The sequence below is a fragment of the Alligator mississippiensis genome, chromosome 8 (assembly GCF_030867095.1).
Source record: "Alligator mississippiensis isolate rAllMis1 chromosome 8, rAllMis1, whole genome shotgun sequence".
Lineage (NCBI taxonomy): Eukaryota > Metazoa > Chordata > Crocodylia > Alligatoridae > Alligator > Alligator mississippiensis.
In genome coordinates this window covers 27,875,044-27,890,089 of record NC_081831.1, presented here as the reverse complement: position 1 = coordinate 27,890,089, position 15,046 = coordinate 27,875,044, and the positions used below count along the sequence as shown (strand labels likewise).

The following is a 15,046-nucleotide window of genomic DNA, read 5'->3' as shown; positions in this document are numbered from 1 at the left end:
TCTGCCCAGAAGGTGAGGAGCCAGATAAGGCCCTTGTGGGCTGTGTCAATTGTGGGAGGGGGAGCTGTGTAGGACTCCATCCCCTTATGGGCAGGGCTTATCAGTGGAACGTTGCACTCAGTGGAAGTCATAGATTTCATAGACATTAGGGCTGGAAGGGACCTCGGAAGATCATTGAGTCCAGCCCCCTGCCCAAAGGACAGGAAGTCAGCTGGGGTCATAGGATCCCAGCAAGATAAGCATCCAGTTTGCTCTTGAAGGTGTTCAATGTAGGCGCTTGAACCACCTCCGGTGGCAGGCTGTTCCAGAACTTGGGGGCTCGGACAGTAAAGAAATTCTTCCTTACGTCCAGCCTGAAACGGTCTTGTAGTAGTTTATGACCATTTGACCTAGTTGTCATCCCTTGGGGAGCTCTGGTGAACAAACATTCCCCCAGATACTGGTGGTCACCCCTGATAAACTTATAGGTGGCCATCAGATCACCCCTGAGCCTGCGCTTTTCCAGGCTAAAGAGCCCCATGGCTCTCAGTCTGTCATCGTAGGGTCTGCTTCCCTGACCTCTGATCATGCGCGTGGCTCTTCTCTGGACTCTCTCAAGCTTCTCCACATCCTTTTTGAATTGTGGAGCCCAAAACTGGACGCAGTACTCCAGCTGCAGCCTCACTAAGGCCGAGTACAAGGGGAGAATGACGTCCCGGGATTTGCTTGAGAAGCATCTATGGATGCAAGCCAGCGTTTTGGTCGCTTTACTAGCCGCAGCATCGCACTGCAAGCTCATATTCATCTTGTGGTCAACGATGATCCCCAAGTCTCTTTCTTCCTTAGTGCTAGCCAACATAGCACGGCCGAGCCTATAAGGATGCTGCGGGTTTTGCTTCCCAAAGTGGAGAACCTTGCATTTATCGGCGTCCTACACCTTCATGAAAATGAATTGTGGGAGGGGCTAGGGGGTGAGGGTTTGGTCAACAGGAGACAATGTTGTCGGACACTAGGATTCATCACATGGGCAGGAGGAGGGGTGTCTCTGAGAAACCTTTAACCCCCCCCCATTTTCCTGTCAGAGTTGGTACATTCCATCTTTCTTCTCCTCAGCTTCCCCCAGGATGGGGCTGTGCTTTTTGGCCACGCCCCTAGTAGAAAGCTGAGGGAGGAGGTGGGGGATGGGTGAAAAAACTACTATCCTGCGCCTGTGCACTGGCTTCGCCTGTGCACTGGCTTCACCTGTGCACTGGCTTCACCGGGCTACCCAGCTCCTCCCCCAGTGTGGGTCCCTATTGGCTTGTCCCCTGCCTCCTGATCCACCGCCAGGGAAGAGCAGATCTCTGATGTCCCCTTGTGTCCCATGCGGGGAAAGCAGTGATCTGAGCAGGGCAGGGAAGCTAACCAGGATTCAGTGTGGGCTGGTGGTGCCTAGACCATGGGAGTGGGGTTGGGAGGTCAGATGCCTGGGTTCTCTTGGAGGACAGTGCAGGATAAGTGATAAAATCAGGGAAGGGTGGGAGCATGAAGGCTGGGTTCTCTGGGAGGGGATTGGGGCCTGGGCGATGACAGCAGGGGACACGAGAGTCCAGACATTTATGTTTCCTCTCTCAGATGCCTGGGATCCATCCTCCTTGCTTAGGGCAGGTGCACCTGAAGCTGCTGAGGTGCCTGGGTCCCACAACCAGTTTGACCCCCACTCCTGTGTCCCCAATGAATTACACCCTCCCCACCCAGACCAAGCCAGTGCAAGTTTATTTCCAAGAAGGGGGGAGGAAGGAATCACCCCAAAACTTGGGGAAGGAGAAGGGAATGTCTCATGCATCCAAGGCACTGAGATACTCCAGCCAGTTGCTCAGGGATGAGGCTTCCTGGGGGGGCTGCAGAAGGAGAGAGAACCCAGGTGTCTGGGTTAGCAGGGTGGGGAACTGGCAAGGGAGAGGCGGGTGCCCCCTACTCCCAACCTACATCCCACCCATTCCCCTCTGGAGCCTCCCACAGCCAGCCTGCCCCCCAGTGGTGCCCCTCAATCCCACTCCACTCACCTGGCCCAGACAGGGGAGGGGGGACCCTGTGCTCAGTCGCACTCCCCCATCCCCTGGGTAGCCCGGCTCCACCTCCAGGGTCCAGACTGCTGTAGGGCAAAGGAGTCGCAGGTGCCGCCTCTGGGGATCCCAGTCAATGGCGAACCTGGGGTGGGGGTGGAGGAGTTAAGTTAGGAGGAGCCCAAACCCTGGTGTTCCTTCCTGGCTTGGGGCAGGGAGAAAGAGGGCAACTAGAGCTGCCTAGACACCTGGGTTCTTTCCTGGACACCTGGATGCCCTCAACGCTTGGGGCAGAGAAGTGAGGAGCAACTAGGGTTGCCCAGACACCTGGGTTCTCGTGTGGCTCAGGCAGGACAAGGGTATCCTGGGCTGGTTTCTCTCTGGGACACCTGAGTACCCTCCTGACTTGGGGCAGGGAGGTAGGAACCAACTATAGGCCTGCCTGAGTGCCTGGGTTCCCTCCCAGCTTAGGGAGAGGGGGAGCCTGGACACCTGGGTTCCCTCCCAGGTTGGGGACAGAGGGAGCCCGTTTGCTTGGGTCCCCTTCTGACCAACACCTACCGATGCTGCAGCTCTGTGATCTCAGCCAAGAGCTGGGCCTGGCAGCGGCGGCTCCACTCCAGCTCCAGGAGGGCAGGGCCAAGCCCAGGGGGCAGAGCCTTGGGGGGCAGGAACAGTGGGCAGCATGGCTGGGGGCAGGGATTGGGGAAGCGGGTGAGAGACAAGCCCTGCCCCTAGCCCAGCTGCCTCTGTCCCCTCCAGCATAGCCCAATCCATGGATCATCCAAGCTCTCCTCCTCTGACCTAGCCCTGTTCCAGCCCATCCCTTTCTGGTCTAACCATGCGTCTCCTACCTGGCCCCCCCTACGGCTCAAAAAAGGTGGGGCCCCTGCAGTCTTGTCCTACCCCTTTTGACTTAGCTTCTTCCAAAGCCCCTGTTTTCTGGCCAAGCCCCACCCCCTCTTACCTGACTCCATCCGCTCCAGTCTGGACCTGCTACCAGCCCTTCCCAAACCCCTCCCTTTCAACGTAGCTCCATCCCTCTTTAGCTAGCTTCTCTCCTCCAGCCTAGTCCTTCCTCAGCTCCTTCAAGTCCCATCTTCTCCATCACTGCCCCTCCCTCAAGGCCTTCAAAGCAGGGCAGTCCATAGGGGGTGTGAATTGTGGCGACCGCTCTGGGCCCCATGCTTTGGGGGGCACTGCAGACAGTGCTGTACAGGCTCTGCCGCGGCTGCCATGCACTGCCAGCTCTGCTGCAGTCACCATACACAAGCTCTGCACTCCAGCTGCTTGCTATCCCCCAGCCCCACACAGGCTGATATGCCTTGGGCCCTGCACACCCTTAGGGACAGCTCTGCTTCCAAGCCCTGTTTTTGGCCTGGCTCCACCCCTTCTAATTTAGCCTTGCCCCCTCTGGCCCAGCCCCATTTTCTGTGACTCACCATGACCTCAACTTTGCCCCCAGATGCCTGGCACAGGGCAACCCGCAAAGGAGGGCCAGCAGCCTCGAGGTCCCCAGGGGGCGGGGCCCAGCTCAGCTCTAGCTCCGCCGCCTCAGGTGAGGTTCTGCCCCCCATGGGCAGGAGCAACTGAGCTCCCTGAAGGGTCTCAAGCAGGTGGCACCAATCCAGGGCCCTGGTGGGAAAGGGGAAGAGTCAGGATGCCTGGGTTTTCTGGGCACAGAGGGGGCAAGGGAGGCTGGACACCTGGGGTCCATGGGCAAGAAGAGCAGGAGAGCCCAGATGCTCCAGTTCTTTGGCCAGGGAAGCCCAGACATGTAGGTTCCTTAAAGCAGGGAGGGGATGGGGAGCCTGGACATCCTGGGGAGCAGGGCCTGGTGGGTTAAGGCGGGCAGGGGGAGGGCTTCTGGACACCTGGATCCATACTCACTGCTGGGCGGTGTCCCGCCAGGCCTGGGCTTCATCCTGGAGACTCTGCAGCTCCCCCTGGAGGTGGCTGCGCTTGGTGCAGCCTGATGTCACTTTGGCCCGGAGCCCTAACACCTGGGGTGGGGGGATGGGTTAATAAGGAGCACTTACCCCCCAGCCCCTAGATCTGCCCTCCTAGCCCCCCAAACCTGCCTCCCCCTGTGTACCTGCTCCTGCAGTAGTTGCTCCTGTGCTACCCATTGCTTCTTTAATGTTCCCTGTCGCTGGGGGGTCAGATAAGAGGGGGGTCATATGAAGGGGTCACCCCGCAGGCTCTATGGGGGGAAAAGAGGGGACAGCAAGACCCTCCGGGTGTCCTTGGCTCCCCGCTCCAGCCCAGGAAGCCCTGCCAGGAGTCCCCATCCCCTAACCCTGCCCCCACTCCAGGCTGGGAGGGTGTCAGGAGGTCCTGCCCCCAGGCCAGGATGCCCCACCCCTAACCAGGACCCTGCCTCCCAGGCTGGGAGGCCACTCCCCGTACTGTTGCCATGACCTGAAGTCAAGAGGCCCCACTCCTTCCCCTTCCGTCCTGCCCCCAGGCCAGGAGGCCACATACTTCCAAGGTAGACCCATCCCCCACAGCCTAGAAGCCCCTGTCCTTGACTGTGTTCTCCTGGCTGGGAAGCCACATGCCCAATTCTGGCTCCACTGGCTATCAGGAGTCCCACTCCCACCTCAACCTTGGTCATGCCCCGAACCTGGAAGGTCCCACACCCTAGCTTTGGCCTCACCAGCCCCAAAGCCCTGGCCACCTGGGAGGGGAATCTCAGCCCCTACCTGGTGCTGGTGGCGAGTGAGGGCATCCTGTAGGCACTGGGCTTGGCACTGGGCCCTGTTGAACTGAGCCAGGGCCCCTGGGGCTGCCTCTGTCAGCGCTGCTACCCCTGCCTGGTACCCAGCTTTCAGCTCCTTCCAGCATTGCTTCGCTGCTATAACCTCTTGGCCTACGGGGAGGGGGCAGAACAGCATGGGATCCAGGCCCTGTCTCAGGGCTGAAATGGAGCTGAGAGACCCAGGTGTCCAAACTTAAAGCCGCCTCTGTTTTTTATCCCTGCTCCAACTCACCAGGCTCCCACTCCCCTCACAGAGCTGGCAGAGGACCCAGGTGTCTGCGCACCCCCTCCCCACTGCCAATAGAGGATCCAAGCATGTGTGTGCCCCTCCCCAGCCAGCAGAGGACCCAGACATCCAGGGCCCTCTCTCCCCCAGCACCCAGGAACCCAAGTGTCTGGGGCCCTTCCCCACAGGGAACCCAGGCATCCACAGCAGCACCCCCAGCAGACCCAGGTGTCCAGCCAGCCGTGACTCACGGACAAGGGCATCACTGTGCTCCTGATTGGGGCGAGGGCCTGGGGCCTTCGCAAAGGCATCAAGGAGGAAGGCGACAACCTGCAGCTGCGAGCACAGGAGCTTCTGCTTCTGACGGGTGTCCTGGGGGAAGGGCCACAGCAATGAGGTGGAGTCAAGGTAACCCTGCCCCCAATGACACTCCCTGAGAAGCCCTGCCCAGTTCCAGAGCACACCCTAAGCTATCCGGCCCCCTAAGGTGAACCTGGCGCTATTGGCTGATGTGCCTCCAGGAAGCCCCACCCTCAATGTGACTACACCCCATTAAGGCCCTGTTCCTAATGCTACCCCTGTCTCAATGACAGACATGCCTCATAGGGAACTCAACCCCCTTGTGTGCCCCCATGCCCCATGAAGGTCCCACCCCATAGGACCACATCCCTGTCATGCCAAGGAAGCACCTGAGAAGCCTTGTCTTGTGGCATGTCACTCCCCAAGGTGACCCTGCACAGTCCAGGCTGTCCAAAGGTGCACCACCTTGACCACACCCCCGAGAACACCCCGCCCCTCCCCCAACGCTCCACCCCTAACAACCCTCTGGAGGACGCCCCGCCCCCTTTCCACAACATCCCACCCATTGGCCCCGCCCCCTCAGATGCCATATCCCGCGTCCCGCCCCGAACAGGCCCCACCCCTTCCCAATAGTTCACCTTGCCCCCGCCCCCCAGAAGACTCCGCCCCTCTCTCCACCTTCTACAGCTGGCCCCACCCCCTACTCACCGCCGCATATTCAGCGCGCACGCGTGCCGGCAGCTCGGGCTCCTCTCGATCCCGCTCGGGAGGTTCTAGCGCTGCCTCCACTTCGGCCAGTATCCTGGGTGGTGGGGCGGAAGGAATCAGAAGGGAAGAGCGGGGGCCAGTTGCCTCTTTCCCCACCCAGGGAACTTTTTTCAGGTTGGAAGTTACCATATGCCCTCCCTCACCCGAACTGGACTCACTCCCACCCACGCTGCGCCGCCATCGCTGCTAATGATTCTTTCGTCTTCCCGCGGGCCGGTCAGTTCGAAGCTCCGGGTCCCGCCCCCCCCGGAGGACAGCCAATTAGCGCGCGCTGTAGCCGCTCAGGACCGCCCCCCAGCGGGCGGGGGAGCTAATCAGAGGGCGCGCTGGGGGTTGCTGGCTTGTATATGGAGCCAATGAACGGGCGCGGTGACAGCTCCGCTCCCTTCCTGAGCAAGGCACAGAAGTCAATCAGAGCGGGGTCCGACCTCCCTGCTGTGCTGTTGGACAACGGGAATCCCTAATCTCGCAAGAGGACGGCAGGGAGCCAAAGAACGCAACCGGACCCCCAGACTCTACCCCTTCTGGGAATGCTGGCGGCCGTCGCCCAGCCTCCAGGTTAAGGGAGTGGGCGGGACTTGGCCCCGGCCTCCGGGATCTGATTGGACAGGAGAGGCGCCAACAGGGACGTCAGCAGCGCGGAGGTTTCCGCGGACGGAGTTGGATGGGCCGATGCTGGGCTCCTTCCTCCGACCCAGTGACCCTGTGGCCTGAGCGTCACCGCAGGCTAGCGGACACGGGACGGAGGCGTCCGGTTCCCAGGCCCGCCTCCCTTCCGGGGAACCCGGGCGTCCTGGCTCCCACTGCCTCCCAGAGAACCCAGGTGTCCTTCGTGGATTGAATTGGTGGGCGGTGAGCGGGGCCTGGGAGTTTGAGCAGGCGGGGCTGGGACCCCGGACAACTGGGTTCCACCTCCGGAGGGAGGAAGGGAGAGTGTGTGTGGGGCTTCCCCAGATGGAATCCAGGCGTCCGGGCTCCTGCCCCCCCTTCCCTCAGCCCTAGCCCCCACTCCCCTCCCAGAGAACCCAGGCGTCTGGGCTTCCCCCTGGGGGGGGAGGGGAGATCTCGGCCCACTACCTTTGCCTCCTCTCCCAGAATGAGAACAGAACCCAGGCATCCGGCCCACAATCAACCACCCTGCTGTCCCCCTTCTATAGCTGGGGAAAGAACCCAGGTATCCAGCCTCCCATGTGTTTGGTAGGTGGTTGTGGCTGAGGATGCTCCCTGGCCCTGGCTCAGAAAGGGTTAAAGGGGAGGTGTGTGTGTGTGTGTGTGAGAGAGAGAGAGTGAGTGAGTATGCTGATTGGGCAGTAGGGAAGGGTTTGAATGTGGACCTCCTCACTGAGGGGGGGGCCCCTGGGGGTGGGCACAGACACCAGACACTTGGGTTCTCTTCAGAGGGGCTGGCTGGGAACCGGGATGCCTGGGTTCTGTGTGGGGGTGGGTGACCCTCATGGCGTATGGTTTCTACTGGAATGTCTCTGGGCTTCCAGCCAGCCTATATGGCCCCCTCACATGCATCCTTCTGAGGCTGGGATGGGGGAGCAGAGATATTATAATCCAGTGTTCCCCCTCCTGTGCCCCAGAGCTGTTGTATTATACTCAGGCCCCCCCCCAGCTGGATGCACCTGAGCCCTTCCTGTGCCCTTAGACTGGGCCATTCCCCAGCCATCCCACCCTGGAGATGGCTGCATCTCTTACTGTCTCCCTCTTCCCTCAGCTCCTGTGCCTGGCCTTCCTCATCTGCTCTGTGGTGTCCAAGCCCATACGCTACATCAGCCCCAGTGACTATGAGCTGCCATGAGCACTGTGTTCTTCATTGCCTACACCTACAGCCAGGACACCTTGTGTTCTGGCACCCATTGGGGCTGGAGTGTCTGTGACTCCACCTCTTGCAACATGTTTCCCCTGCTGCGCATAGTATAGCTCTTGTGCAAAGTGTTCTCATTTTTCATGTACCACACCTGTTCCTCTGTGCAACATTCAGCCCTCATGCAGTTTTGTTTCCCGTGTCATGTATAGTCTGCATGCAACATGCAGCACTCATGTGACGCATTCTTATTTCCTTGTGCAAGGTACAGCCACTGTGGGACATTTTGTTTCCCTGTGTAACACACTGCAATGCAGAGCACATGTTGCACAGCCCTCATGCAACATGTGCTTATGTCTACCATGTACCACAGAGTCCTTATGTGACATCTTTGTTTCTCCATGTGACGCACAACCCTGGTGTAACATGCTCTTGCCCTGTGCAACCCACAGCCCTCATGTGACTCCTTGTTTTCTTGTACAACATAAAACCCCAGTGCAGTGCACTCTTGTTTTCCCCATGCAACTCATGGCCCGTGTGCAACATATACTCACTTCCACATGCAATACACAGCCCTGGTCCAACACGCTCTTGTTTCCCTGTGGAACCTGCTGCCCATTCAACATGCTTTCATTTCCCCGTGCAATGTACAGCTCCTTGTGCGACACGGTTCTGTTTTCCTGTGCAATGCACAACACTAGTGTGACCCATTCTTGTTTACCAGTGAACCCGCAGCTTTTGTGACACTCGTTTCTGTGTGTGATGTAGTTGTTTTCCCCATGCCACCTGTGGCTCTTGTGCGACACACAGACCTGTTGTGATGCTTTGTGGCTTCTGGTGTTCAGAAGGCAAAGGAAGAAGAGTCCTAGCCCTTCCCTTCCCTGCCCTACCCCCTTTCAGCAGCTGCTGCTCCTTTCCCCAGAAAAACCTTTTGGCTGCTGCCAGTCAACTTCTAGGGAGACTGATTTGCAATCATCTCCATATAGGAGTGGCTTGTTTTCATTTATGTGAGGGGGGTGGGAGCTGAGGCAGGGGCAAGGCAGGCAGGGCCAGAAGGAAACTCAAGTGTCCGGGACACGCACACAAAAGGAAAGAACCCAAGGGGGGGGGGGTGGTGTTGCAATGAAAGGAGCAATTAATGCAATCTAGGGCCAGTGGCTTGTTCTTGTACAACTACACCTACTCCAGCCTCCAGAAGAGCCATGGGTCTGCCCTCACCAGTGAGAGGGGACCTAGGCATCAGGGACAAGCATCTGTTGCTGCATCCTGGGGACAATGGAGAAATGCCTTCAATTCTCTATATAGAGTTGACGTGGGGGATGGGAGCCCTGACGCCTGGGAGTAGGGATGTCAGTGTGGTGGTTGGGCCTGGGGGTGGGGAAGCAGTGGGTGGGAGTCAGGATGCCTGGGTATTTTGGGAGGCAGGTGAAGGGCTCCCCCAACCCCACTCTAACCTTATCTCTTCCTAGAACCTTCACAGGCCAGCCTTGGCTGTTAGAGGAGACCCCAGGACCAAAACCACTTGTGGTGAGGCCCTGAGAGTGTCCCTGGGAGGGGGCGGGGCCTGGGCCGCGACCACCAAGGGGTTAAAAATCTCCTCTAGGCCCAGCCCTGTCCAACGCCGAGCGCGAGTTGTTTAACCCTTTCAGTGCCGCGTGAACACAGAAATAGGCAATAAACCTCGAATTTTGGTATATAATCAGGCAGCTCGCACACCTGTGTGTAGCGGGGCTGGCGGGCTGCACGCCTGGGTGCTCTATTAAGCACAACACTCCCCCCCCCGTTCCAATGCGAATGGTTCATTCCACTCTCCGCCCCCTGTCCCGCCCCCTCAGAAAGGGAGTCAATCAGCACTCTGGTTTGTAGCTCAGCCCCGCCCTCAACAGCGAGCTCAACGAAGCCAATCAGCAGTCTAGATTCTAAAATCAGTTCCGCTTTAGACCAACACGGCTACAACCAACAACCCTAAAATCAGTCCCGCCCCTTCTCACCACAGTGAATAAACCAGTAAGCGGGCGATTTTCCAGCTTGGGCCTTCCCCGAGCAGGCGTGGAACTATTGGCACGAAGTAACAGCCAATCGGAGCCCGGGCTTCTAGCTTGGTCCTACCTCCCTCTCGCGAAGGTCCGGCACTATTGGCCATCAGGTAACAACCAGAGAGGTCAGGAGCATGAGGGCCGCCATCTTATTAGGAGTAGTTGCAGTGGGGGCGGCCATTTGGGGGCGGGGCATAGATGGGCAGCCATTTTGAAACAGGGCTTAATGTGGGAGAGGATATTCTGGATTCCGCTGTTTTGGGAACAGGCAAAGATGGAGACCGCTCTCTTGGAGGTGGGGAAGTACCCCGCCTCAGGCGTCCTTAATTCCCGTCACCCTGCACACTACACTGCTTTAAGAACTCAGGCGTCCGGGCTCCCACCCCTCTCCCGTCCTAGGGATCCGGGGTGTCCGGTCTAGTGGAACCGAAGAGAAAGCCCGGGCCACGCCCCTCCTCAATCCTGGCTCCTCATCTCCCCCCTACTTGGTGCTTCAGCCCCAAATCCCGTTCCCTGTTCTAGTCGCACCATTAGAGCTACCTTGGTAGACCCCGCTGCGTCCAGCCCTTCTCCCCACTGGCCCCCGAGCAAGCCTCGCTACCTTACTTTAGCCCCGTTCCTTCCCTAGTGCTGCCCACACCTTACTATCCGTGCCACAGCCAAGCCCGTCCCTCCCAGCGCGCGTCTCACAGCTACCGCCGCTCGCAAGCCCAGCCGCTCCTCTAAATCCCGCCCACCATGGGTGCCCTTACACAAGCTCCACCCCTGCCATGGGTCCCACCTTTCTCAAGCCCCACCCCCTGCCGTGTACCCGCGCCCGCGCCCAGCCTGGGCAGGGCAGCAGCAGCCGCACGCGGGGCAATGGAGGCCGGATCGGGGCCGAGCTGCCTGGGGCAGCTCCGCGCCTTCCTGAGCTCCCGCAAGGGGATCGTGCTGGCGACCGAGATCGTGAGTGATGGAGGGGGTTGCTCTATAACCTCACCCAGTGCCTCACCCCAAACCTGGATGAAGCTGGAAGGGAACCCAGGCGTCCGGGCTCCCTCCCCGCCCCCTTCTCCTAGAGAACCCAGGGGTCCGGGCTCCTAGCCCTTCCTGCTCTGTTACCCCGCTTCCCTCTGAGGGAACCCAGACGTCAGCCCCCACTCACCCCCTCCCTCAAGTCCCAGACAACAACCCAGGCGTCCAGGCTCCCAGCCCTGACACGTGCGCTGGAAGGGAGCGGGCACCGCCCTGCCAGTCTTAGCGATGACTCATCGGCGAGCCAAGGGTTAAGGGAGGGGCGGGGCGGGGATTCCCCGGGAGCTGATTGGAGAAGGAGGAAGATTCTAATGGGGATGTCATTAGGCACAGGGGGGAATCCCCGTGATGGGAGTAGAAGGCTGGGGCCGGGATCCCGGACGTCTGGGATCTGTAGGACCGGAGTGGGGTCTCGGGGGTGAGAGCAGGGGGCTGGGAGCCCAGACGCCTGCGTTCTGTGTGCCCGCTCCTCCCACGGGCGCTGGCTGTTTCCTGTTCAGACAGTCAGGGCTGTCGTGCGCTGCGGTTTCTGGATGCCAGGATGCGGCTGCGCCTGTGCCTCAGGAACCAGGCGTCCGGGCTCCCAGCCCCCTGCTCCCCCTCCTGCCCCGAGAACCCAGGTGTCCGGGCTCCCAGTCCCAAATCCTTTAAAGACACCCTGCACAGCCATTCCCTCCGTGAGAATTTTTGGCAGGCATCTCGCGGTTTATTTGGCGGTTGCCCGGGCAACAGGCGCCTCCCCACACATAGACAGTCGACCCTTTTGTACGCCCGGCCCACGCGACGGCGTGTGGGCTGCATGGGATGCAGGCGTCCGGGCTGCCGACCCCCATCCCAGATAGGGCGAGAACCCAGGCCTTAGACCTCCCAGCGGCCCCCCCTCCCCCATGAACCAGGCTCTTGGCAGAAAGTCAGTCGCTGCCTCCCTCCCCTGTGAGTCAGTGCCCGGCGGCGTTAGTGGGGCCGGGCCTGGCTGCTCCGACGGAGCCGGCCGCCTCCTCCCTCTTGCACCAGAGGCTCCCCCGCGCTGCCTGCAGCCGGCTGCCCCTGGCCCGGGGCGCTGCAAGCAGGTTACACCCGCCGGATGGCACCTCGGCCCTGCCCGGGCAGCGCCGGCCAGACCCCTCATGCTTGTTCTCTCCGCAGGGCCTCTGCATCTTCGTCCTTATCTGCTATGGGGCTTCCCGCACCCCCGGCTACTCGGGCGTTGCCATCTTCGAGATGATCTTCGCCATTGTCTTTCTTATCGTCTTCACATTGGGGCTCCACAAGCAGATTACCGTGGTGCACTGGGGCTGGAGTGTGAGTCGTCGTTGTTGTGGTCTCCCCCCCCACAACAAGCCTTCCCGCCTGCAGCCCCTGTGCATATATTTGCATACATTATCGCGTCAGAAATTCGTCCTGGTGAATGCCCTATTAAAATCGCTTGCAGGATAATGTCAACAAACTCAGTTCTCCTTCCCCTTCCCCTTGGCTGCTCAGTAATAAGCTCCTCCTGAGCATAGAAAGCAGGTTCATTTTAATAGTCCTGAGTACTAATGAGCTCATTTCCCTGCATATTACCATTAGCTGCATGCTAATTTCCTGACATGCTAATGAGGCTATTACCCTACCTATTATCATCCAGGGCTACTCATTTCACTGCATATTCCCACTGGTTTCATGCAGCAGACCCCCTTGTTATGACTTTTGAATGCATGCTTTAGCATGCAAGGGTGCAGATATGCATATATGCAAATGTGCATGTATTTCCCTCCCAAGGGCATTGGTAGGCAAGGGTGCAGCTATGCATATATGCACGCACAGGTCTCTGTGGAAGGGCTTGATTGGCCTGGGCTCCTGCACTGCACTAGGATACACAGACCCTCCCTCCCTTGCCAGCACAAGCAGGGTGGGATGTTTCTAATTTTCCTATATGCAAATTTCACTGTTTGTATTTGCTTTGAGACTGCTTTCCAGTGGGGGCTTTGGCTCTTGTCTTGCGTACACCCACACAGAACCCAGGCACCCAAGGACATGCCCACAGAGAAACTAGCCTAACCATTGGCAGCACCCACATGCACAAAACCCAGGTGTCCAGGATATACCCACACCCTGAGACCCCAGGCACCTGGGGTATCCACACTAGGAACAAGCATCTGGGGCACACCCCCACCTAGAGAACCCAGACCTCCAGGGCAGCCAGGCCACCCTCCTAGTACAGCATTATAATCAGCCCTTCCCCACCCACTCCACTGCAGAGCTGGTCACATCTAAGACCCTCTCTCCCACCCAGGTGTCGGGGTTCAGGCCTCTCCGAAACTGACCACCTCTCTTTTCTCTCCCCTTTTCCCCAAGGACTTCATCCGCACTGTGATTGGCTGTCTCCTCTTCATCATCGCTTCCCTCATTGTCATTGTGGAACACCGGGATGCAGCTGGAACCGTTGGCGGGGTACGATCCCACTAAGTGGGGGACCTGGTCAGGCCTTGGCTGGGAGACTGTGGGGGTGGTCGGGCCCTGGGTGGGAGACCATGGGAAGGCATGTGCTAAGCAGGGAGGGGATGTGGTAAGCCTGTAGATGGGGGTCTGGAGGGGCTAAGCAGGGTGGAGCCTAGTTGGGATATGGATGGGAGACCAAGGAGGTGGTGTTAAGTGGAGGTGGGGATTAGTTGGGCACTGGATGGGAGACAGGGGCAGACTAAGCTAAACAGACCTTGAGACAAGGGGTGCTAGGCAGGGAGGAGTGCAATCAGGCCCTGGATAGGAGATTGGAGGGGAGCTAAGCAGGGAGGAGCATGGTTAGGCTATGGATGGGTGACCTGGCATGTGTAGTAAGTAAGTAAGTAGGGAGGGGTGTGCTTGTGCTGTAGATGGGAGACTGTGGGGGTGGAGTTGCTGAGGAGGGTGGTCTGGCTGTGAATGGGAGATGGGATGAATTCTACTCCGTTGCCTGTGTTCCAACCCAGAACTGGGTGCATTGTGGTAGGTAACAAGTGTCCAGCTACCCCCAGCCAGAATCAGTGAAGTAGTTAATGAAGGGGACTGACACCCCTTCCCCCTCCAGGTCTTCGGGCTCTTGGCGGGCATCGTGTTTGGGTATGACTGCTACCTCACCTTCCCCAGCCTGAGGAAGAGCCATGCACCTGCCCCCACTGGTGAGATAGGATCCTGGTTGTGTGCGTGCACTCATACATACACACACATGCACTGGACCTAGGTGTTCCCTGCCTTCTTCCCTCCCCAAACACACTGGAGAGGGCAGGGATGTGGGTAGGGCCTGCTCTTGGCTCCACCCTGAGCTAGGGGCAGGGCTGTGGGAAGGCATGTCCCTCACCCTAACGCTGCCCCCTTGCTCCCACAGAGTCACCTGAGGGTGCCTGAGGAGTCCCTAGATCTGCTTCCGTCCCCATGATGACGACCATGACGGCCTGGCTCTGCCTCCTCTGACCCCAGCCCCATCTCCTCCCCCTCCCCTATTGGGAAGCAGGATGCGGTTGGTTCTGGGGTGCAGTGGCCAAGTGGAATGGCTGGGTTCTCTCCTCACCAAGTGCGTTTCTTTGCCATGTGGCCCCTGAAAGTGCCTTTCTTTCCTCACCAAGTGCCTTTTTTTGCCGTGTGGGAGCCCAGACACCTGGATTTTCTGGGAGGGTAGTGGGGGATGGGGGGTGAGAGCAGGGTGGACTGAGAGCCCAGACTCCTGGGTTCTCTCCCCGCCAAGTGTCTTTGTGCCCCCCTTCACCTTGTTACCTTCAGGGAATAAGCTAATTACCATTAATGGATCCTTTCTCCTCCAGAGGAGGCCAACTGCCCCCCTGTCCACCCCTCAGTGTTGTGTCCAGCTCTGAGGAAGAACCCAGACCCCATATTGCCCCATAACCCCTTGCCCCAGCTTGATTTAACCTTCGCTTGTCCGTCTGGGAATAAACCTAAGGTTACAAAGCCTTAGAGTCAGAAGGGTTCTTTGTGGGAGGGGGGTCTGGGAATCCAGGGAGACGAGTGGGGGCTGGGAGTGGAAACAGGGGAGGCTGGATTCTCTGGGAGGGGAAGGAAGCTGGGGGGTGGGAGCAGGGGGCGCTGTGAGCCTAGGTTTTCTCCTCACTCTGGAAAGGGGGTCCAGTGACT

The 15,046-nt window shown here is 59.1% G+C and overlaps 2 protein-coding genes and 1 long non-coding RNA gene across 10 annotated transcripts; 2 read left to right on the top strand and 1 right to left on the bottom strand.

Annotated features, from left to right (window-relative positions):
- Nucleotides 1-1,715: 1,715 nt before the first annotated feature.
- On the bottom strand, nucleotides 1,716-10,642 carry ZWINT (ZW10 interacting kinetochore protein). 7 transcript variants are annotated; one of them, XM_019487397.2, is made up of 11 exons: nucleotides 10,566-10,642; nucleotides 8,444-8,569; nucleotides 6,020-6,113; nucleotides 5,263-5,383; nucleotides 4,730-4,896; nucleotides 4,120-4,176; nucleotides 3,915-4,027; nucleotides 3,467-3,659; nucleotides 2,586-2,713; nucleotides 2,025-2,169; nucleotides 1,716-1,859 (listed from the first exon to the last, which is right to left on the bottom strand). In XM_019487397.2, exons 2-11 carry the CDS (start codon nucleotides 8,506-8,508, stop codon nucleotides 1,797-1,799), a joined length of 1,146 nt encoding a protein of 381 aa, XP_019342942.1. In that variant the 5' UTR covers nucleotides 8,509-8,569; nucleotides 10,566-10,642; the 3' UTR covers nucleotides 1,716-1,796. The 7 variants fall into 7 exon arrangements, with proteins under 7 accessions (XP_019342942.1, XP_019342944.1, XP_019342943.1 ...); XM_019487399.2 differs by lacking the exon at nucleotides 10,566-10,642 and adding an exon at nucleotides 9,881-10,504; XM_019487398.2 differs by lacking the exon at nucleotides 10,566-10,642 and adding an exon at nucleotides 9,344-9,432.
- On the top strand, nucleotides 7,130-8,340 carry LOC106738435 (uncharacterized). Its single transcript, XR_002090201.2, has 2 exons — nucleotides 7,130-7,276; nucleotides 7,800-8,340. It is a non-coding gene; the product is annotated as an uncharacterized LOC106738435 (long non-coding RNA).
- A 72-nt stretch (nucleotides 10,643-10,714) lies between the features above and the next one.
- Nucleotides 10,715-14,864, top strand: PLP2 (proteolipid protein 2). 2 transcript variants are annotated; one of them, XM_014593550.3, is made up of 5 exons: nucleotides 10,719-10,873; nucleotides 12,089-12,244; nucleotides 13,280-13,375; nucleotides 13,989-14,079; nucleotides 14,286-14,864. In XM_014593550.3, exons 1-5 carry the CDS (start codon nucleotides 10,787-10,789, stop codon nucleotides 14,303-14,305), a joined length of 450 nt encoding a protein of 149 aa, XP_014449036.1. In that variant the 5' UTR covers nucleotides 10,719-10,786; the 3' UTR covers nucleotides 14,306-14,864. The 2 variants fall into 2 exon arrangements, with proteins under 2 accessions (XP_019342946.1, XP_014449036.1); XM_019487401.2 differs by lacking the exon at nucleotides 13,989-14,079 and having other exon boundaries at nucleotides 10,715-10,873.
- Nucleotides 14,865-15,046: the final 182 nt, after the last annotated feature.